The following is a 23,569-nucleotide window of genomic DNA, read 5'->3' as shown; positions in this document are numbered from 1 at the left end:
TCCTTCCTTCCTTCCTTCCTTCCTTCCTTCCTTCCTTCCTTCCTTCCTTCCTTCCTTCCTTCCTTCCTTCCTTCCTTCCTTCCTTCCTTTTGTGAAAAGGAAAAACAAATGGCACAAAAAAAAAAAAAAAAAAAAAGGAAGGGCTTGGGAGGATATTTTTCTCGTTCTCACTTTCTCAGTTTACAGAACAGCTTTGAGTTTTGGATGATTGAGACACCCTCTCCCCAAACAAAAGCTTCATGCCTGAGAAGGGGAGGCAATGAGAATACTAATCTTTAACAGTCTTCAGGAATAAATAAAAGAGAAGGACTGCCGTGTTCACACAGTGAGTCTTCAGTGCCCTGGGGAGCTTTCTTTCAGCTCTCTTGTTTTCCAGTCAACACTGAAGAGAAGACAAGACTTACATTTTTGTTCAAAGGAAAAAACTATCTATAATGCGTTCTCTCCTTTTTGGCTTCTGTATTTGCTGCACTGCCCAACAGGAAGATGTCACGTCTCTGCAGACTTCCAACCTAAGCCATTCCATGATTCCATGACCTGCCTTCTCCACCTTGTCTGAAGGTCTTGTCTGTCTGCTGCCTGTCTGAAGGTCAGCCTGACAGGTAGCAGTAATCTGCCTCAGAATGTTGTGAAGCTGAGCTGAAGCAGACTGCCAGTGTGAACTCCTCTAGAAATCTGTCAGGAAATCACTTGGCATCTTGGCAATTTTTTCTTAGAGAAGGATGAAAAAGACTCAATCTAGTTATTGTTTTTTTTTTTTTTTCCCCTCCTAGAAAATCCAGTGTTAGTAATCTACTCCATTGCCTTTTATTTCAGTCTTATTTCCTTAAATGTTCCTAATCAAATCCTAGGGCACTTGAGACCAATGATTTTTTCATTAACCTTTTCTTTGGTTAAAAGCCAGAATCTTGTAATGCAAAGAAAAATGGAAGTAGTTATTGTAAGCTAATTTAACTTCTATTTTATTGCGTTTAGATTAACTTTCTAAAGCCTTTCATTTCTTTGTATCCTGGAAGTTGCCTTTTCTTCCATCCAGGGAGGTGGTTGAGTCACCGTCCCTGGAGATGTTCAAGAAACGTTTAGATATAGCGTTGGGAGACATGGTTTAGTGGGGTTATTGGTGGTAGGTGGATGCTTGGACTAGGTGATCTTGTAGGTCTTTTCCAACCTAGCTAATTCTATGATTCTATGATTCTATGATTCTATGATTCTACTCTAGAAGCCAATCTAGAGGGGGAGGCTGTGTTGAAATATCTCTTTTTGTCTTTCCTCCCTGTTTCCGCAGTCTTGGATGTCACATTCTCGGCATAGGTTTCTTCCTACCAGTTCACATCTGCAAGAATCCTGTCCCCTGAACAGCTGTGATCGCTAGCTAGAACAATTGCTTATGTTGAAAATATTTAAAAATTTTCTTTTTGTGCTTCCACTTCGCATGCCTGTAACATTATAAAATCCCACAGTCTTTTTTTTTTTTTTTTACCACAGATGGGAAAGTCATTTATAATCTGTTTAAAAAGCTCTGTGTGCGTGCAGTGTTTTGATACTTGTCTAAATTAATATGGCAAACCAGTTCTGAATCACAGGCCAAAATGTGCAAGTGATTGGGAATCTTCTGTTCTTAGTGGATGCTCAGCGCATCCTGATATCAGGACTGAGAAGATGGGAGAAAATCAGGAAAAGTGTGTGGCTGTTCTACAGCTGGCATTGAGTGCACCAAGTTCTCTCTCATGGCCTCAGGAGAACTACTTGACATTATGGAGCTGCCTTTTCCTGTGCATGCTTGTTAGTTATCAGAGATTCAAATCTCTTTCCTCTAATCAAGATGCATGAGCTTGGAAAATGATCTTAGTGATATCTTCAGCTGATCTTTTGGCTAACTTGGGTGAGAGAAGGCCTGACAGTCTCGGCTTTTTTCTTTTCTGAAGACTTAATGCATCTCCTCCTGGGGGAAAGAGTATGTATGGTAAATACACTTCCAGGCTTTTCTTCACATTATGGATAATTTAACTGGACTTGGATTTGTAGGATTAAAAAGTACTTTTGGGCCGCCTCTGTGATGCAGCGCACTTCCTCACAGTGCAAGCTGATGCTTGTCAACCTGCCAGCCAGCCTGCTGCTGCGGGAGCGTGGGGAAGCACCTGTCTGAAAGGCAGAGCCATGTGGTGGATGGCTTCAGCCTTTAGTGGAGGTGCTTGTCCCTATGACCCAGACTGCATCTCATCTGATTTCTGTCAGTCAGCGAGTTTGCTTGGTGTGGGACAACCTGAGCAGCTCTTTGCTGTCTTGGTGTGTGTTGAGTGCTTGGCCTCAGTGCGCAGCGCAGTGTGGCCACGCAGCTCCTGGCTGGGTTCCTCTGTATTGTGCCTGGACAGAGGTAGTGCTGAGAGCCAGGGATCTGATCAATCATTTTATACCTCAGCTAACTTTTCCTGTTCTGAAAGGCTCTGTACTATAGAGATTTGACAGTGTATTGTCACAGCTTGTCTGCATTTTCAAGCTTGCATCCTTTTCTTGGGAAAGAAAAACACTAACAAATGCAAAGCAGAATGAAAGCCAGTGCTCCCAGCAGGCAGGCGATCCCGGCTCATTCTCCTCTGGCCCTCAGGAAGTGACAGCAGCAGGGCTGTCAGTGCAGTGCTCCGTGGGAGGGCAGCGAGATACCCTGCGTGTTTCCGATGTAGTAATCAACCCTTGGACATCAAAGTGATAAGGGAAGTAGCAGCGCAAGCTCCTGAGGAACACGCCTAGCCATGGAATATTACGGAAGTGAAATCTGTCTTACAGTGCTGCTCTGTTTTTTCTCTGTTGCATCTTTTACGGTCTCCTTGTTTGCACTCCTGGCCTAATGAACTTGACAAGAGACTGAGTCATGCTTTTTGTGTTCTCTGCCAGCAGAATTTTATACAAATCAAGTTACCACCATGAACCTGGCATAAGACATTATCTCACAAGGAAGTACTGAATCGTCTTAATGTTTAAGGTGATGTCAGGTGAGACTGAAGGATGCTAGAGAAATGTTACAGAAACTGTCAATCTGAAGCCAAAACAAGTTGAAGGAAAGAGAGTTCCCAATGCTGGTTGTATTTGTAAAGCCATTGTTGTGCTATCTTCTTCTTCATGCAGGGCATGAACATCCTTGGTTATAGAATATCCTGCTATAAGCATAATGAAGGCTGATAGTTTTGCTTAGTGAAGAAGCAAAACAGGCAGAATACATAGTGGCTTAAAAACATCTTTTGGCAGTCATGTGACTTTTTGTAATTTGCAGAATTAAGTAAAACTCTCCAGTACATCACGAGAGTAGGATCATGTGTGCTGAGAGCCAGCTGATTCCTTTTTGTGCAGTACTTGAATATGATCTTACTTGAAGCCAGTGTCCCTATAGTAAAAGCATTTGTATTGCAGAGCACAGTAGCGCCAGACTTTGTGGAACTTTCTCATGTTATTACTTTCATAGCAGTTACAGAGAAGTTGAAGAGTCAGGATTTGACTGAGACGCATCATTGAATATTTTCTGAATATTGTTGTCTTTTACCACCCCACATCCCTGAAAACTGACCTGTACCTCCAAAAACTTCACATTTCTTCAGAGTGGGGTAGATAGTAAATGAAATGAAACCTGTTCTGTTGCAATATCCAAAAGCAAGCAAAACACTGATTTCTTTGACAGAGAAATTAAGATTTGAAATGTGTCATGTGCAATGTGTTTAAAAGTCACCTCTGCATCTTGTAAGGTCAGGGAGTTCTAAAATCTCCATGAATCTTTGCAAAGGTCTTTAGCTGTTCTGAGGAGGTTTATGTGAGCATCCCAGCCCTTCCTTTGGTCCTGACATGGTTGGCTTCTGTCTTCTGCAGGCTGCATAGGCCAAGCAGTAAATATTTATTTTGAGTCATATGAAAGCATTGGCTGTAACAATAGGAATTGTCAATATTTTGTGAGGATGGTTTCACCCAGGGTAGAATGTAGCCGAAGTCCCTGCCGCTTCAGCCCTTATCCCTGTTTTGAATACCTAGGAGAAGCTTATAGAAATATTTTCCACTGACTGGATTACAGGTGATAGATCTGGCTTGAAATAGGTTACAAGTTGGGCAATAAATGGGCTTAAAGCGGAGTAAAAGTGATCATAGTTAAATCTGAGCAGTAGTTAATGATTAGCCTTTGATACAGATAATGATACTCATTCTGCTTGTCAGCATTATCTCAAAGTTTAGAAACTTTGATCTGTCTCAGGATTGTAGCTTATTTGGAGAAGTCTGCACTCCTGGAGGTGGTAGATGGAAAATCTGTCTCTGGAATAGTAAGTACTTAGACTTTTTTTTTTTAAAGTTCTGAATTATTTTTGCTTTGCGTTGACATCTCTGTGACAGTCCAAGGACTTGAAAGCTAGATGAAAAAGGCAGTGTTTAAGGCTTTTTTTCCAGCATGAAACCGTGTCATGTAGAGCTGGGGTCAAAAATCTGTTGATTGTTGTCAGTTGTAGCTTTCCATACCCTGGAGGTATTCCTGTCAGGAGAGTGTCATGAGACCAAGACTACTTCACTCTTCCAGAGGCAAGTTCTTTCCCAGAGGATGGCTTGATTCCATTGCCCTTTCCTGTTTCTTGATATTGCAGGAGATCTCCTCTCTTACTGAGGTGAAAACAAGTGAATGTGGGATTGCTTTTTTGCCTCTCCAGAAATGAAAATGTAGAGGTAGGCTGTTCTATGGACTAGGACTATGAATTTGTCCTTTGAGCTCTTACAGGTACTGGCATGACTGTATGCCTCATATGCCATACTCTTGCTGTTATCTGAGATAAGAGAGCAAAAGTAGGAAAGTGCCTCTGGAGGTACGTATTTTAGCCTTTAGCTATCTGCTGAAGCACAAATGATGGCCTGGACTTAACTAAAAACGCTGTAGAATGGATTTTGCTGATGATGACTTATATTCTACCTTGCATTTTGCTCAGAAACAGCTTTAGGCTTCTCGAAACAAACCAGTGTTACAGTCAAGGCACAAAAGAATTTGTTTCTCAGCTCTGGTAGAGCAAGCTTTTGTATTATGGCATAGGTGGTGATGCAAAGTGAAGTGAACAGGCATGTGTTGTACTTCTGTAGCCAGGGAAAACAGAGTGTTTTTCTAAAAGTCTCTTTTGCAAACTCTTAGGCCATTGGTCCCTCTTAGACCCACATTTAAAAGGTGACCCTGACACGCCAGACTAGGACTTGGAAATCCAAGTGTGTTCCCATGTGAGCTGACATCAACAATGCATGGCTATTGCGGCAATGCCTGGCACAGGCTGGAACGGACAGCTCCAGGGAAGGCGAGTGGTTGAGTGGCTGCCTCAAAGTGCTGTGTCTGCACATGGGCCCGTACCTGTTTGTAGATGAACAGCCGCTTAACTATGAGAAGAAAGGGAGGAGAAATTAGAGTGAAATGTGCTCCTGAGAATTTTATTCAAGGAAGCTCTCACGTGTGGGAGAAGCTAATGCAGGGTGAAGGTGTTGCCCTGTGATAAGTGTGTGACAGTACTGAAGATGGAAGAGCATGTATGAGTTGCTTAAGTCAATATATTTCATATCATATGTGTGGAATGGATTCCAAAGCTGGATTAACAGGGACTTCTGGGGGGGTGGTTTTCTTTTCCAGAGTCTAAGACATACCTGAAGGCCAGTTTAGAACTTGTATGACTGTTGGCTCTTCCTGGGCTAAATCTGGATATGATGATGAAAAACAGCCAAAGGAGAAAAAAGCTTATTTATTGCATGTGCAGGCTTGTGTCTATAGCTAAGTTGTTATTAGCTGATCCATTAAATTAGAACTATTTTTGTTACCACTGCAGCTTATTAGATGTTGCCTGAGTTCACTGGAGAGAAGATTTCTCTGCCAAAGGATTCCCAGAGAGACAAGTTCAACAACGGGTACTTTTCAGTTAGGCTACAGATCTGGATCCAGGTCCCTAAACGATGGCTTTTGCTCTCCAGTGTATACAGCGGCTCCGCATCATCTCTGCAAGAACAGACAGATCCTTTACGTGTACAGAACATCAAACTACGTGTGTAGCTGTTGTGCTTAGGTGGTAATAAGGTGCTGACCAGGCAACCTGCTCTTGCTGAGCCTGCTTGATCAGGGAAGTTAGACTGGGTGATCTCAGGAGGTCTCCTAGACCTCAGCAGTTCTGTCACCAAAATTCATAACCACAAGTTCTCCAGATACATTAGGAACAGCAAGGCCAAGCAGGAGAAGGTCTGTCAATCTTCTGAATTGTGTGTTGCTGGCTCTCTTTTATGACACTATCTGTTTTTTTTACTCTCTGCATTAGTTCCATCTCCATGAAACAGAGTTATTTATGATCTCACTAGGTAGCATCTGTGGTCTTCTGCCCTTATGAAAGGCCAGCTAACGCTCTTTTAGGGCGTGTTGAGTCACACTGCATTTTTGCAACTGTAGAAAATGTTGCTTGCTCAGTTGAGAATGTGCTTGCTGGCTCCTACTTTCATTTTGCGTCTCTTTAAGATTACTTTTCGATCTTGCAGGATTTAAGGCCAGAAGGCACCATTTGAGCTAAGTCTGGTCGGAGCTGTTTATGGTATTACACAGGTGTGTGTCTTCTCACTTCGTCAAACCACACGGCAATGGTTTATCAGATATCATCTTGCAAGTACCTTGTCTGATGTTCCATACAGATTGATTGCTTCTGCGTGTGGCCACTGAATGGTCACAAACAAACATACAAGTCCTTACCCTCTTAGCAAGGACATCCTTTTTGTATGAGACAAGCTGTCTCGTACCAGTGCAGGTAGCACAAACCTGCAGGAATCTGCTTGCTGAATTAGTGAGCACAATGGAGAAAGTTGTACACAAAAGTTTTTTTTTTTTTTGTCTTTTTGTTTTTTTCTTTTTCAAACTGAAGGTTTGCCTTCATTAAAAAAAAAAAGTCAGTTGTAGGTAAAAGAGTCTGTACTTGATGAGGAATATAGAATAGGAAGAGGAATTGAACGTAAACTTCTGCAGAGATGGATTTACTGAGAAAGCAGAAGTTGCCCAATATCTCAGGATAAGTTTTCAAATACAGATCTTATTGGTTTTTTTAGATTAAAAAGTTTTTGACGTGTATTGCAAGGCTCAGGGCTCTGCAGCACTTCAGTTCCTCGGCACGGGAGAAGCAGCAGGATGTGTTCCATCTCACTGGTCACCATTCCTGCACTCAGTTGTGTAACTTTACTGCCGAGCATAAGGAAGTATCTATTTATTCAAGAAGTTACGTAACCTTGGAAAATGCAGGTCACAGAGAACTTCTTTTCTGTCCTCTTTACCTCTTCCCAGCTACTGTCTCATTTCTTTCTGCCGGTAGCAAGGAGGGCTACGCAGCTCACATCAGCTGACAAAGAAGCACTACGAAATTATTAGCAAAGGAGTCCTGACCGAACATTGTGCACAGTGAGATAGCGCTGGGCTGTTCTGGCATCCCAGCAAGTCCTGTCTGACCACTGGGATTTAAGCCATCCTGCCTTATCTCTGCTTAAATACAGCACAGTCACTGGGGACAGGGGAGGCCCTCAGGTTTCTGTTCCGGGGTGCTGAGTACCGGGTGTGCTGAGAGCTGAGGACCTATTACTGCTCTGCTGCTCCATGCCTTTGATAATTGCAAGAAGAGAGATGGAGCTGTGATAAAGCGCCCTGCCAGACTGCAGGCTCGGGGTAATTGCTTCAGAAGCTTTTGACATGCACAAGGAGTGCTGAAGAGGTTCTTCTGTAGATGCCTCCTGGGAACTGCCTTTGATGGAAACTTGTTAGCACTAGCTCTGCATTCATGCTGCTGTTGGCTGTAAGGGGTTTTGGTGTCTGACGTGCTTTTGTGAGAGCCCTTTTATAAAGAAATGGTAACATAGCCTTTGTCAGTTTTTAACATTTCTGATTTCGTAGCGCACTCAGATGAATGAGACAGCTAGTGTATGGCATCTCCTTTGCTTTGGGAGCTGTGGGACTGGCACTGGCTCCTCAGGTCTGGTGTCTTCTGAAGTGCCTCAATTCTGCTCTTCCAAAAAATGTCAGTGCTATTTGAGTGCCAGGAAGCAGGAGACAGCTGCCTCATCCAGCTGGATGGAAAGAAGAGGAACCAGCAGTTCAGAGCAGCAAGTACATGATATGAAAGGTCAGTGATGGAAGAAATAAAGAAATGAAAACAGGGGGGAAATAGTGCATATGTACAGAAGGGAAGAAGCTGTTTCTGGTGAGTGCAAAAGTCCTCAGCATGCTGCAGAGCTTCAGAGCAAGCTTTGGCACCTGGGTTGGTGTGTGGGCCTCCTTGTTTTATGAGAAGAGCTGGCTGGAGGTGTGTGCTCCTCTGTCCAAGCTGCAACAGGAGAGTGAGCAAAAGGGAAGGTTTTGTCGTGCTCAGAGATGATCAGGTGGATGCTGGACTGTTGAAGAGATCCCGATTGCCTTTTGATTAGCACCACCTTCATCACTGTTCAGATACACTCTCCACTAATGTAGCATCTCACCTTTTCTGAATACTGAGGCAGTTGTTGGTGTTCATTAGCAGTAAAACAGCAGCGTGTGGCTGACATGTCTGTTCTGGCCTCTGCTGCTGGTCCGCGGGTGGGTGGCTATGGGCCAGGACAGCTACGCTTGTTTCCTGAGCTGCACGTTTGATTTGCTCAGCTTGTAATTGTCAAAGCAGGCCAAGATTGGAATGTGCTCAGATCCTTAAAACTGTCCCACTGGGACTCTAGGTTAATTTAACATCACTGAGGTTAAAAGTATTTGTGTTTTATCAGGGTGGTAGAAGGTTATTGCTGGTGTATTAGAATACTCAGTTCAGTGCATGTTTCTAACACCTATTTCTCCAAAGCTTGTTCAATATATCCTTTGTGGTTGCCCTTTGTGTGAATAATAATCATGCATGCATGGGTCACCAGCCATCTTCAGCCCCTGACAGCTTTCAGCATCTGTCTATCACCCAAAAATAACTCCCTCAAGCAACCTTTTGTGGCAGATGTGTGCTCAGCAACATCTGCGAAACCAGCACCTGTAGACAAGACAAGTAGTGAGGTGTATTTTGCAAGCCTGTGTATCCTGTGGTGTTCACAGGAGCTGCCAAATTCAATTCCAGTGGCTCTCCTAGTGGCACGTCCTTTGCTTTTATATTTGTCAGTGCCAGGACTGTGCTCTGCTTGCAATGGCATGACAGTGGTCTAGTCAGATGTACCCACTGCTGTATTGTGAGCCTAAAAGCCTGCTGCACAACTTCAAAAACATTTTCACTTCCAGCACAGTATGCTGAAGAGACCGTGTTCTTTGTTTGGGTCCTGCAGAGAGAAAGGCGGCCTGGGGAGCAGCTGAAGGTGGTGACCCCCCATAGCTGTGGTCATCATGGAAGTAATCTTTCCTGCCCTGTTGGTGAGGGTTGAGAGGTGGCCAACACCAACACAGGAACCACTTCAGCTTGGTGTGGTTTGGGGCCCTTTGTGAGGATCATGCATTGGTCTTGAGGTGAAGTTTCTATGTGTTACAGGTACTTGAACCTGGGAGTAGACATCAGGCTTTGCTTGTGGAAGTGAGGTTGCAGCCAGGAGAATGTTAGACTTTTCTTTTTTGCCACACTCCTTATGAGTGTCCATCACTTATTGCATTTCCATCTCTTGTAGTTTCAGTGTGGCTGAGCAAAAGGTTTGTCTGGAGAGGAGTCCCTCTGTTATTCAGCCTCCCTAAACTCAACATTATTTTCTCCATCTGTAAGATCTCTTGCCAGCATTTCTTAGCTTTTTCTCCACTGATGTTGGTTTTATAGCCGTAATTTTGCTAAGCAGAGTTGTTTCTGCCGCCTTCCGCTTCATTAGGCCCATTAGTAATGACATTGGCTGGCATGATACTCTGCTTCATGAAGTTCAGTGCATTGTCTTGTAAAGAACAGTCTGTCCTGAGACCTTTTTTTTTTTCTTTCGTGTTCAAAGATTTTGAGATTCCCTGGGGAGGCTGCATAAGCTGGAAGATTAGGAATGACCTCCTAAGCAGATCAAGCAGAGTCTCTAACAGAAGGTGCCCAGACAAGTTTGCTATGAAAATAAACTCCCTGCAAGGGACGTGGCTGTAGCTGTGTTAGGAGGAAGAGCTCTGTCCCCTCCTCCAGTATCAGGGATCGTGCTGGGTGAATGCAGTCCATTTTAGCCTTAGTTAAGTATCTAAGTCTTGCTTTGGCTCAATACAAAGGACAGACACTGATGTTTCGTCAGCTTCTGTTAATCTTAATTAAAAGCTGACTAACGGATGTAACTGCTGTGAGCTACCAAATGTTGTGCAACTCCTGGAAGCCTATGTGAGGCAGCATCTCAGGTGGAATCTATGCTCTGAAGTTGGACAGACAGTTTTTGCTACATGCAGGAGTGTAAAGTGATAATTTCTTGAGGGGGGTGCAGTCTGTCTCTTGGGGAAAAGCCATCCTTAAAATCAGAGGGACAAATATGTCTCGGTAGAAGTGCAGCTTGTGGGGAAAAAAACCATAAGGAGTTGAGAAGTAAAACCCAAAGAATCAGTGACAGCCAAGAGCCCTGAAGGATAGAGCTTTGCAGCTCAGATTTTCTCACACTTTTCTCAGTGTGAGAAAACAGAAACAACGAAATGACTCCACTTGGCATGGCTCTTTCGGGATCTTTGCCAAGACCCACAGGGACCCCTAGAGCTCCCCAGGCACTGAGGAATGTGCCCATACTTGCAGAGTATTGCCCCCAGCCCTGGGATCTGGCCTTCTGGAAAGTGCCTCAGCTGAATTCTGGCTTATTTCTTGCCCTCAGACCTCCTGGCATGGGCGGCATAAGCTTTGTTCACCCTCGCTGCCTGTCCTGCCTCGAGTCAGAGCTTGTTGTGGTGGCCTTAAGAGAAGGGTATCTCTCAGCCTTGGCAACAAGTCGGTCTTGGGCATGGTTTAGGAACCACAGGGAGATTCTGAGATGCCATCTGTTCTGTTAGCACCTTCAGCATCCCTGGCTGTGTGGCAGTGGTTCCAGCCTGGGGCCTCTGATGGAGGCGATGAGAGGATTAATTCTTTGATGTGGTTTTCTCCCATTCTGCCACTTGGGTTGTGTGTAGTAGCTGCCGAGAGCCGGTCTCCATGTACTACTCATTGGACTGCATCTCATTGTAACATCCTTGCTGCCTGCCACTGTGCCGTGCCTCACATTCCTCTTTTGAGGATGTTGCTGGTGATGTTTGCCCATCATATCTTACACTCAAGCCAGACATCCTCCAGAGTCTTCTTCCTTCTAGACCTTCTTCTGAAAGCTGTCTGCATACACAGCTTGCATGCCCTGTGCTTACAGGAGGAACGCGCCCTCTGCCTCTGTGTCTGTAAGGCACATTGTATTAAATTACTAAAGAACGATCTTTGAGGTGTGCCCATAGAGCTTGGCACAGGAGGGCTCTGGCCGGCGTTGCTGGCTTCCTTTTGTAGTACCAGCAGGTCGAGTTTGTGTGTCCCTCAGGTGTGCATCTGAGCAGCTCTGAAGCAAAGCCTGAAATCCTGAAGGAGGAGCAGTAGGTCCACAAGTTTGGAATGGAAATGGTTAAAGTTGTCCAGTTTGCCAGGAAATTGAATTGACTGCAAGCAGCACTTAAGTCTTACGACGAGCTCAGGCCATTCAGTGAAGGCCACGGTCAGAGCCAGGGAGCGGTGCTGTAGCGTGTGCAGACGTTCCGCTTCCCCTCCCACCTCCACTTACTGCACTGACGGGGGGAAGGAAGAAAGAAAAAATTGGGCTCGAGGCTGTGAGCTCAGAGCCAGGGTAACTCAACTAGTCTGCCAGCAGGACTGCTGTGAGTAGAGCACCGATAACTTTGGGCTGCCTTTTCCATTACTTATGTCTTTCATATGTAGCATTCCTTTGTGGCATGCAGGACTGGGCTGTACGTGATGTGCAAGCAAGAGATCTTTGCCTTTCCAGCTTGCTGCTTTTAGTATTTTTCCCTTGTATTTCTCTAGGGTATTTTCATTTTAATTATCAGTAAAGCTTACCAGATATTTTTCACTTCTTCTTCAGGAGAGGAGGACCTCCTGGCCCAGTTCTCACGGTTGGAAACATTGTTGGAGATACGTTAGGTAAGAATCACTCCAGCAGAGGAGCAGCAGGAATCTGGAGGCTTCTGTGCAGCACCAGCTGATCGGCAGGGCTGTCCTGTGTGCTGCCGCTGCGCACGGGGCCCCTGCAGCCAGCACTCTGCTGAACAAATCACTAGTGTGAGGGAAGCTGAAGAGCTGTTATTTGAAGATCCAAGTCCTCTTGGGCAAAGCCAGTGGAATTCGTTTTATTTCTTGCTTTTTCAGAACTGGCACGGGAAGGCTGGGACACTGTTTTGAAGGGAGGAGTTTGCTGCTGTAATGAGCATGCATCTAGGGCTCCATCGTTAATCCTGTTAGACTTCTGGTTTGGAAAGTGGCTTCGTTCCTTTTGAATCTGACTCTAAGGGAGCTCTGTTTGTGTGCTGTTTCAGACTGAGCTGGCTTGTAAAGCTTTCTGGGAGCTTGGCAGACCCTTCCCACGGTCTGTCCTGTTTTTGCATGTCCTGTGTTTCTTACTAAAAGCTGCATCACCTTTGGGTAGCTGGAAGGCTGCTTACCATGGAAAAATATGACTTTATGATTTACTAAAAATTGGCAGAATTCTAGATTAACTGTTTCCAGAGCAGAGCCACATGAGATTGGGACCCTATCATAGAGATTGTATAAAATGGCAGTTGTTTTACGGCTGAGACCTGCTTCAGAAGACTTTATGTTTGGCATCTCATCAGGTCCAGCTCCTTTACCCAGTTTCTGTTGTGCACTGGCACAAGATCCGTATCTTTCCTTCATTTCTGTATTCCCTGAAGCTGCTACCATGGCTTCTGTATGTGCATGAGGTGAGGCAGCACTGGAGAAATGTTTGCAGAGGCTGAAAGTAAGTCCTAATGCTGAACCTGAGCTAGTAGTTTGTTGTTGTCAGATCCTGTTCCTGTCTGCATTATTCTCCTGAATCATCCTCGTTTGCTGAGCTGCAAAGGTGGCATTTCAGTGAAGGGATACAAATCTCTTGTCTGAACAGAGCCTGCCTATGTGCTGAGGTCTGCCAGCTCAAAGCAACAGAAGTCCTGCACGGAGCTCTGGGTTTGCCTGTTTTCCCTGAGAATTGGAGGGGTCACAAAATAGAGGCTGTGGCTTCTCTGGCCTGGGACTACAGCACCCGGAGGGAAAGAAGTCCTGGGAAGAATTTCCTCATTCTTTTGCCCTGTCCCACCCAGTTTGTTTTCTTATGCGATAGATTGCTGCAGAGTGAAAAGAAATCTTTGTGTGCGTCCCTAGTAACAGTGCAGCACTGAGGCAGGTGTACCACGTGATCTGCACCCTTCAGGTGTGCAAACACTGAGAAGTGCGGGAGCCTGGTGCAGCCCCGGTCTGATCCAGGTCCCCTGGCCAGGGATGTGCAAGAGCCCACCCCAACGCCTCCTTCCCTCTGTGCAAACATGAAGCAGGCAGCAGTCGAGAGATCAAGTCACCCATTCAGACAAAAATACCTGATGCTGAAATACTGAGTTTGCACAGGGTTTAAACCTATTTAGAGAATTTGCTGCAATAGAAACTTGCATGCTTGTGGGTTTTTTTTTTTTCTTCCCAGTTACGGAGTCATACTTGTTAAAAAATGGTGACTTTGTTTCATGGCCAGCACAGCTCCATGTCAGACAGCTCCTCTCTGCTAAAGCAAACCAGAGCTTTGTAACTTGAAATATTTGCCATTAATTTGTTATTCCTGCTGTCCCAGATACTGCTTTTTACCCCAAGGCAGTTAGAGACCTGCCAGACAGTAACTCAGACTTACTGCACTGGGTCATTCTGCAGGAAGTGATTTATTTCTAAACAGAGTTTTTGTCCACGTGTTATCAGAACACGTAATAGAAAAAAATGGCTGAAGTGTCTCAGTGTAGGTCGTTTTCTCTTACATTACTTAATTCCCATGCTTTTCAGTATCTCATAGCATGTCGTCCAGTGGTAGGTAACTGCAGCAGGGAGATGGATTTGGTATCAGAGCACTAGTGTGGAAAGTTGCTATGCAGGTGAGCATCAAGCATGGCCTTTCTAAGCTGTACAGGACCCTGCCCAGCCACGTGTGAATGCTGACCTTGTTAGTACGGTTAGCACTCTGTAAATATCTAGAGAAGGCGCATGCTGTTTTTCCTTTTCTGAAGACCAGTAACAGTAAATTAGGAAAAACTGCACACAAACCAACCACAAACGGAGCTTTTAGCCTTGTAAATAAGTAGCTTCTGTGGAACCTGCAGAGTGTGGTGGAAGCATAACATTCTAAAATGAATAATAAAATTGGACTGTAGTCATTAGTGAGAACGTGTAACAGCCAAATCAGAAGCTATGGTTCAGTCAACTAAAAGAAGAGGGAAGAGGGAAGATTTGGGCCAGAGGAGAGGGGAAGTTCTTGGTTTACTTCGTTCCTCTTAAGGCACACTTATCTTTGATCTCACAGTTTAAACCACGTTGGCTTCTCTTTCTTCTCTGCTGCAGAAGACGTTTTGAAGCATGTGTGTCTTGGCAGATGATACTTTTTCCAGCTGTTTATATTTTGGGATTTCAATTCTAGCTCTTGAGCATTTGGTCTCAGAATAAAATGTGATCTTAAAAGCTTTGCTGTGTGAAAATTGTGCTATTTGCTCTACAGGTGTCCTTTGGTAATGCTTATCTGTGTCAGGTGAGCTACTTATTGCATTAGTCTCTCTTTTTTTTTTTTTTTTTCCCCTCCTTCTGAACGCTTTTCTGAGCTGTTTTTCTGGTCTCAATGTGTAAGTACAGATTAGGGCTGGTAATAGGTACAAGATATTAGCAGAAGTATGGACAGGGAATACATTCTGCTTTTAGTCAGGGCCAGTAGATTATGAGTTAACTTTCCAAGCAAGTCATTGTGAAGGAGCCTGATGCAGTAAGAGATATGCTACAAACTTTATCTGCACAGAGATGCAGAAAATACCTGAGCTATCTATTGTTGTTACAGCTAATACTAGCTGACTTGAATGCAAGCAGGTGCTTAATTCCATTCATGAATGCTAGTGTTTGCAAGGAGTGTTAATTCTTTCTCTTGCTTTCCTGCCCAGCGCTGCTAACGTAGTTTCCTTGCTCCCCTCAAATCTTTAACTCCTCTCATTGCTCTTTAACTCCAAAGCCTTTGGAGTTCACCTCCTGTCCCTGCTGCTCTGCAGGGATATGCTGACTGTCCTGAGCCCCCAGCGGTTCCCGCGCAGCTGTCGTAAGGTCACTGTCACAAACTGAACCAGTTCCACTGGCAGCTGCTTGCTGCTTGGATTTTTTGTTTGCTAGCAGTGCTTTCAATTTGGAAGTCTTTTTCTAGAGTTTCACTTCGTATTTTCTGTCTGAATATATTTACACCTCTCTGTTTGAACACGCAGTGTATTTTAGGTTATGCACCTCTTTTCTCTGCACAGCTCATTTCTCTAGAGGGACTAGAGTCCATCTTCTCTCTCTTTTCATAATAATTTAATCAGGTGAAGTATCTATACTTACGATTTCACTTGATTTTACTGGTGGTCTGTACTGGGAGGGCACATAGAATCCCAGCCAGGTTCTAGTATGGCTGTGTCAGTACTTGTCTTCAGTGGTATCTGACCTGCACTTTCTGTCGCTCTGCCGAATGCTGCTGTTTCAGGACTGACTGGTATTCCTGGATTGTTCTTCCTGTTGCTGTTTCCACCTGAGAAACTTTCACTTCGTACAAAGAATTGTGACTGGTTACCCATCCCGAGTTGTGCTGGGGTGCGGACTGCAGAAGGCATGGCCACCACACTGCTCAGTGTGCTCTTATTTTTGATGCAGTGTGTGTCCAGACGTTCCTGATTTGCAGTAACCTGATAAGGGGTTTAGGCTGTCAGCCTTCTGAGTGTTTCTCTCATTGTGTGTAATGTGATTAGAGGGGAGATGTGACAAAGTAAAGCTCATGGAAATGCAATTGGATTGCCTGTGGCTGTTGCAGACCTTTGCCTGGCAATAGGTCTTGTACCACCTAACATAATTTCTTTGTTAAACATGTTCCCAATAAAATGCATAACTGTCAAATTAAGAGAAATACTGTAACCTTAATCTTTAGTATATGCAATTTAAAATGGGGCTTGAGATATTTTTTGCCTCTCGCACAATTGCAATTGAGAAGAGACTGGGTTTTTTCTCCTTTTACTGATAAGAAATGTTCCCTTATGGTGAGCCCTTGTCCCCTGTGTGCTGCCTCAATCACATTAGGCTGTTTTTCTGGCAAGAATGTTTAGGATGGTGCAGCAACGCAGTGCTGTAAAGCTGTGAGGGACACACCTCCTTTATATTTTCCTGCTTGCTTTGCTATGTGTTCTCTAGTTGGAGTGCAGGACCAAGGGGATGCTCCTGAAATTTATTTGGAGATAGTAGTTCTCTGGCAATACCTTGTCAGCTTAGAGTATTTTCTCTTTCCATAGCAGGAAAGAAGCCATATTCTGCTTAGAAAAGTGTTTCTTCCTATTAGATTTTCCCCCTTTGTTTTGCAGGGTCCTGCTTTTCTACGTGCCTTTTTGGATGCTTCTGCAATAAAGATGTCTCACCACATGATGAACAGCTCCACATTGCCGACCACGCATCCTGAACATCACCACTCTACAGCATCTCCGGGAGGTGGTCATGGATCTGGGATGATGATGATGGTAAGTGGTGAGTCAGCGTCAACTGTGAGCTTTTACTTGTCTGTGGTTCAGAGTAACGTGTCGTCTTGCTGTTCAGAATTGAAAATTTAACTAGCTATGGAAGGCATGAATCAATCCAGTTAAACACAGACCCTTTTGTAGTTCTTTGATGGTGAAGGAGTGGTAGGAGGTGCTGTGCAACATGAAATGTATTTCAGAGCTGTGGATCATACGACAAAATGCTCTTTTCAGCAAAAACCTTTCTAGCAGCCAGCCTGTTATCTGTTCTCTAGCAAGCTAAGAGCAGAAATTCAAAGTGGGCATTTTCCTGCAAGAAAAGGAGATGAACAGAGTTTGCCTGGGCTATTACCAAAAGCCGTAACCAGCACTGAGAGGAATGCACGCTGTTGTAATGGATTGTGCTGACCTGCAGGCAAACAGACTCCCTGCCCTTTTTCTCCTGAACTGTAAGCACCTGCTGGGCTTGCAGAGCAAAGTGCTACAGGGCTCTTTGCCACATTGGCATTAAGGGTGTGTTGGTCCTGAGTCCTGCTGCTCTAGCTGACTTTGATTTAAGCAAGTTCAGGCTTGTGTATGCTGGCATCACTGGAGCTTTGCAGAGATGCTTGAGTTTCCATGGAGGTGACTGTAGTACCTGTCATTGAAAAAGTTCTAGGAACTTTTTCAGCTTTCTCCCTTCTCTAAATATTTTTGGAGTGAGTCTGAGATTATTAAAGTATGGCTTAAACTCCAAAGGGAGGGGAGAGAGTGTGCATTTCAATTTAAAATGAGAACACAGTCCAAAATATATTTTGCAAGCCTTCATTTGAAGTTTGCCTGCCAGCTATATGTCCCAAAGAGAAGCAGTGCTGCTACTTCTATTGCAAGCATCTCATAGCAGGAGAGGAAAGAATTAGAGGATCCTTCCCCTTTGTGAATGCAGCCCTACACAGAGTCCAGTGGTGCTGGTGGAACTTGCATCATCACTGATAGCTTCTCTGGAGTAGTCTCAAGAGCTCCTCAAGAAGCTCATCATACAGTCTCACAGCTATGTACGAGCATTCTCCAGTCTGTGAATTTCTATCTAATTGCCATTTCTTTACAAGTGGTAGGTGTGTGTTTTCAGTGGATAAGTGCCAGACCCTGCCTTGCCCTGCAGCTGAAATGTCTGATTAAGCATGCAAGATTTTGAGTTGACATTGCTCATAAAATGGAGAGGGAAGGAAGTGAATAGGTATAGCATCCTAAATAGTAGGCTGAATGCATTAATGTATGCATATTGCCATTCCACTTGCACCAAGTAACAAGCCGTGTTCTAGCTGTGGTCTATATGGAACGAGGCTGTAACACTTTTTTGTGAGTTTTCTTCTATTCATGTAAAAATAGTAAATTGATTATAGAAATGGTTGTATTATAGTCACTTCTCTACTGGAGTAATGAATGTCTGTTGTCCTCGAGACATGCTAAACTGCAATGTATTTACCTGGATGGGAAGTTTATATGAACTGTAGATGACCTGGGATCACATCTCCCCTTCCCACAGTATTCTCTGTCTAGGTCCAGGAGCCCTTATTTTCACCCAGGGGAGGCTCTGGTCCTGCTTTATATATTTATTACTAATTATTGTCCCTTTATTTAGGCCTCTCCTTCTCCCTCAGAGTATTAAGGGGTTCCATAGGGAGATGGTAGTCTACTGGCACAGTGCAGGAATGGGCTGGAGGATTAAGCTGCACAAGCCCTTATCTGTATGAGCTCATATGAAGCTGGTGGAGAAGTGCCCTGTACCCCAGCCAGTGGAAATGTCATGGGAAAGCAAGGATGAGGTCCATAGAGACAGATGTTCCCAACCCCTGAATACTGCTGATGCTGAGGAGAAAATGAACTTCAAAAGCAGAGGGAAGGCTCTTTTCCATAGCAGGCAGCTTGGAGGAATATATCTTCGGCCCAGAGGCACTACCTAAAAGAGCCATGCCAAACTTGTGTCTGTTACACTAGAATCACTGAAGAGTTTTTTTCAAGTCAGTCTTAAAACCAGCTGGAATGATTTAAATTCTTGTCATAGCAGCAATAACCTTTGCTATATATTTTTGTGAGCTCCATCTCAGCATGAGCTATTCAGGCTCATCTTGATGTTCTTTATGTCTTGGGCAGGCAATGACCTTCCACTTCAGTTACAAGAATGTGCCGTTGCTATTTTCTGGTCTTACAATCAATACTCCTGGAGGTTAGTAACGCTGTCTTGTCCATTCCAAATAAAATACTTGCAGTTAGTGAATGTTGCTGGAATTACCTTGTAATAAAAAATATTCAAGCACGCTGCAGCAAGTCTGTTGTATATGGCATCTGTGGGGTGAAAAAAAGGAAGATGTTTATGTAGTTTCAGAGTTTGACTTGTCTTCCTAGCTGAAGTGGTTGCTAGTTTCAGTTAATGGGTGAAATTCCAATTTGTGAGAGGTTTAAATTCACTTTTACAATCTGTATGTGTGTGCCCAGTGCCCAGCTGTAAACTGTGCACTGTGACATGGTTATTGAATCACACAGTGTCTCTTCTGATGTGTTTTGAAGCAAATGTCTTCTGTTGCACAGATAGAATAACATTTCCTCTTTTGCCAGAAATGGCTGGTGCTTTTGTGGCTGTCTTCTTCCTGGCCATGTTTTATGAAGGCCTTAAGATTGCCCGAGAGTGTCTGCTCCGCAAATCCCAAGTCAGCATTCGCTACAACTCCATGCCAGTGCCAGGTCCCAATGGCACTATCCTGATGGAAACGCACAAAACTGTTGGGTAAGAATCTCACTTCCTTCTGAGACAAATTTCTTCAGCACCTTAGAAAGGCAAAAACTGGGGCGGAACAAACTTTATGCAGTCACTATAGCCCTGTGCAAAGTAAATTAAATTCAGGCTTGGATGTTGCTTGAACTGCTTGGCCACCCAGGATGGAGGACAAAAGAGGGAAAGCAGCAAGGAGTCAGGTAAGCTTTTTTAGGAACACATTTGGGGAGTTCCCAGGAACAGAATTTGGGTGTTATCACCCATCGACTGACAGAAAATGCTTAGAATGCTCCTGCTGACAGCACCTACTCAGGAAAAAAAAAATTCTGCTTATTAATGGGGGAAGAAATAAACTTTAGAAGTTTTGTTTCTCAGCTAAAAGTTTTGTCCTCCCAGCGAATACTGAATTTCCTTTACTGTGGGTGAGCTTTCTGGAGAAAAACAGTTACAAGTGGCAAATGCACATAGAAGTTTGTCTGGACTACTTTATCTTCTGTGCCTTTTCACACCCACCTTGGCAGCTCGTTAGCCTAGGAGCTAAGTTTTCTCTTGAGAAATGTGCGTTTTCTCATCTGTGTCTCATGGATAAATGCTGACTGTTCTTTGGGTTTTGTGTTCTCAGACAGCAGATGCTGAGCTTCCCTCACCTCCTGCAGACTGTACTGCACATCATTCAAGTCGTGGTCAGTTACTTTCTTATGCTGATCTTCATGACATACAACGGATACCTCTGCATAGCCGTGGCAGCAGGGGCAGGGATGGGTTATTTCTTCTTCAGTTGGAAAAAGGCAGTTGTTGTGGATATCACTGAGCACTGCCATTAAGACTGGACGCTGCCCAGAAGCCCCTCCATCCCACTGCTCTCTTGAAATGCAGCCATCATGAAGACTGGATCATCCTAAGCTGAAAGAAAAAATGTAATGAAAAGCCACTGGAGTTCACCACAAGTTCCTAGCTGGGGTGCAGGGATGTGAGAAGCTGGGATATGTGACTCCCCCATGCTGCAAGCTGGCAGCTTGGTTGTCTGTCAAGAGTCCCTTGATAGCTGTTCTTGGCTAGGATTTGCTTTAGTCTTAGATTATGCCATGACAGAAATGTAGAGTTTATTCTTTTTTTTTTTAAACAAAACATTTTATTCTTAAATTGTAAATGCTTGTCTGTGAAGATTTTATGAACAGTAAGTGAAGATTGGAGTCACCAATGGAGCCTATATCTGCAAATGGCTATTTTGTTTTTTTTAATACCTACACAATGCCAGGGGAGATCTCCCTGGCATTGTGTCTTTTGGGGCCAATGACACCTTCTAACACAGAGTTTCGGAGAGGAAGATGTGGTGCTGGACATCAGACACACTCAGATCTGTCCCAGCAAGTGAGCACTTGGACAGAAGTATGTGAGCCCTGTGCTTTGGAGGGTCAAGATGAGTCTGTCCTCCAAGCCCACTAGAGTATGATGAATGTTGCTAGATTTCAGGTGCATCCAGCAGTTTTACTCAGCTTCAAGTGATAACATTGCAGTTTGGCTGCTTTCACTTCCCAATCCCCTGCTTTCAATTCCCAAATGTGTGGAATAGATGCAGGACAAAAATTACATACGTACAGGGCAAAGAGATTTTAAATTGACCAATGAACCTGTATTGACTTCAGGTTGGGTTGCACCTGAATGGATCTAGAGCTAGACTTCTGGCTTACTAACACTAATTCTGTAAATGAGGCAAGAGATAAATAATAATTTCATTACACTGAAGGCTAAAATGTCAGAATAGGGTGTTCCTTGAGTGAGATGAAGGAAATAACTGTGTTCCCGTAGGAGATTTGGGGAAGAGAGGAAAGAAACAGTAGGGCTACAGCAGCCCTCTGGTAATTCAGTTCATTTGGAGTTGCTTGGGCTGATGTAAAAAAATATTCCAAAAGCAAATGACTCCTCTTTGTCCTAGTAATCATGCTGTGACTTTTTTAGCTAGGAGGTGCAAGAGTTGACAGTACCAATGATGGACACCTGTAGTAGCACAGTCAAGAACTTTCTGTTCAGGGCTGTGAGCTTTACACATTTTACAGGCAAATCAGGGTAGCTTTCTGGATGGGTGAGGCCCAGAAATTGCTTTGGGAGCAGTTTTGGTTCAGCTCTTAGTTGTTAAACTGCTCCCGGTTGCAGAAAGTGTTGTGCAGTTAGAGCACAGTGCAAAGTCTGTTCTGCCCAGGATGCCCTCTTTCTGCCTGTAAATGGCTGAAAGGGAGGATGGTGGGATTTTTAGATGGCTAACGAAAAATAGGCACCACTTGGACTGATGACTAGGATGTGCCATGTGAGAACAGGGAATCCTTTTGAGATCTAAGTGTCTGGGCACAAGCATCAGCAGTTCTTTTCTCCAAAGATGCTACTAGTCACACTGTTACCAGCTGCAGAATAAGTTATGCAGGCCTTTGTGAAGAGGGGTTAGGCTTCTTTAGTCTGTGTGCTTTATGGAGCCAGGCCCACGCTTCTGTCTGTGCTGATGCTGCTACCTCCAACAGAGCCCACGTTCTTTGCAAGGCAGCAGGAAATCTGTGACTGCTGCTGCCCGGCATCCTGCTCAGCTCTTGAATTGCGCTGTCTCAAGTTAGCTTTCCTGTGGGTGACCCCAGGCATTTATTTGCTCATCTTGTTTTCTTTGGGCAGTGCAAATACTGAACAAAAGGAGAAGAACTAAAAGCAAGCTCGGTGTTATAGTTTCTTTCTGTAGCAAATTTGCATCCAAGTGAAAGAAGCAAAGCAGTTTTCACAGAAAAATTCTGGACACCTCCTGATGAGAAATAGGAAAAGCTCTTCCCCAGTCAGGTCTCTGGAGGGAGTTGTGTACGTAGCAGACTGCGGAAGGACATAAGTAGACCATAGGATGCTCTTTTTTCTGCATCTCTCACAAAGTAAAAACCTCCTCAGCCTTCTAAGCAATCATATTTCTCTGTGAGAGTGGAAAACAGACTCTTCCAATCCCCGAGTGTGAGCTGTGAGTACATCTTAGTGCTTGTCAGTGAAACACAGAGCAGCTACGTGCTGGAGCTGGTTGTGTTCTGGAAGACAGAGACCTCCCCTGTAGAGACCTCATCCCTGATTGAGTTCAGAGCTGATCTTCCCAGCACCAATCTGTGTGGTTTCCACTGAACAAGCTGCAGCTGTTGCTGTTGCAGGGATGTGTGATTGTAGGGTATATTTCACAAGTGTGACTGTAGTGTGTTGACACTAGTTAATTCATATACCTCTTACTACATCTTCCTCTAAAATAAAACCTCTGCTTGGTTTGATCTTCTTGCTATCAGTGAATCTTTTTAGTCATCTTTCGTTTTGCGTTCAAGTGCCCAGACTTGAATTCTCTGATCTTTGCAATTAGAGAAGGATAAGTTGTGGATTATTCAATAGCTGTGGCTTTTACAATATAAGTTCAGTTCTGCTAGCTTTTTCTGCATCATTGTACATCTATCTTCCCTTGAAATCATCTCTCTCTTGAGGACGAGTAACTGTTGACAATCCAGAGAAGCCCTGTACCTCCCTGTGTCCCAGCCTCCTCAGGCCCACCAGATGCCACTGGCTGCTCTGTTGACCCGGGCTGCTGTTTGCTTCCCCAAACTGAGCAAAACACAGCCAACCTGATGATGACTTGCACTGACTGCGTTTCCTGCAGTCCCAGCCTTTATGCTGGCTGTATTTAAAGTTGTCCTGATGTTAACACTAAACTTGTGTTGAGTGGTGCTTGGAGGGAGGTGAGGACTCTAATGATTATTAGACTTGAGTAAATTAAATTTGTATGTCAACATATGTAGCATGCTTAGAATGTGATTCCCATGTCCGTCTCTGAGTGCACCCTGATGTTTCGTCTTGACACGCTGTGCCTCTGGATTACCAGCTTGGAAGAAGCACACGGGGTATCCAGGCTGCGTTCATCTGTGGGCTTCTGCTGTTTTTCTCCCAGTGCCTTCTCAGTTGGTCTGGAGCCAATCCCAACAGATCCAAAAGGATGGATAGTTTTGTTTACAGTGGACTGTCACTTTTGATTTATCTCTTGCTCTTTGTGAAGGTAACTTGTCTAGTAACATATCAAAGATCTCCTGTATATAATTAACTAATAAAATAGATTGCATTTTACTGTG

The 23,569-nt window shown here is 44.2% G+C and overlaps 1 protein-coding gene across 5 annotated transcripts in view; it reads left to right on the top strand.

Moving 5' to 3' along the window:
- SLC31A1 (solute carrier family 31 member 1) overlaps positions 1–23,569 on the top strand; it is a 24,733-nt gene extending 1,164 nt beyond the window's left edge. The window contains exons 1-6 of one of the 5 annotated variants that reach the window (XM_021414411.1): positions 4,207–4,298; positions 12,019–12,077; positions 16,544–16,696; positions 18,827–18,899; positions 19,289–19,457; positions 20,068–23,569. In XM_021414411.1, the coding sequence (XP_021270086.1) occupies positions 16,589–16,696; positions 18,827–18,899; positions 19,289–19,457; positions 20,068–20,269 (552 nt within the window). In that variant the 5' untranslated portion in view covers positions 4,207–4,298; positions 12,019–12,077; positions 16,544–16,588 and the 3' untranslated portion in view covers positions 20,270–23,569. Of the gene's footprint in view, positions 1–4,206; positions 4,299–7,727; positions 8,136–11,468; positions 11,795–12,018; positions 12,078–16,543; positions 16,697–18,826; positions 18,900–19,288; positions 19,458–20,067 lie in introns of those variants that run through there. The other 4 variants (XM_021414412.1, XM_021414409.1, XM_021414410.1 and 1 more) reach the window with 4 other exon arrangements.

This window comes from Numida meleagris, chromosome 16 (assembly GCF_002078875.1).
Source record: "Numida meleagris isolate 19003 breed g44 Domestic line chromosome 16, NumMel1.0, whole genome shotgun sequence".
In the NCBI taxonomy this organism is placed as follows: Eukaryota; Metazoa; Chordata; class Aves; order Galliformes; family Numididae; genus Numida; species Numida meleagris.
This window is presented reverse-complemented; position numbering and strand designations above follow the sequence as displayed.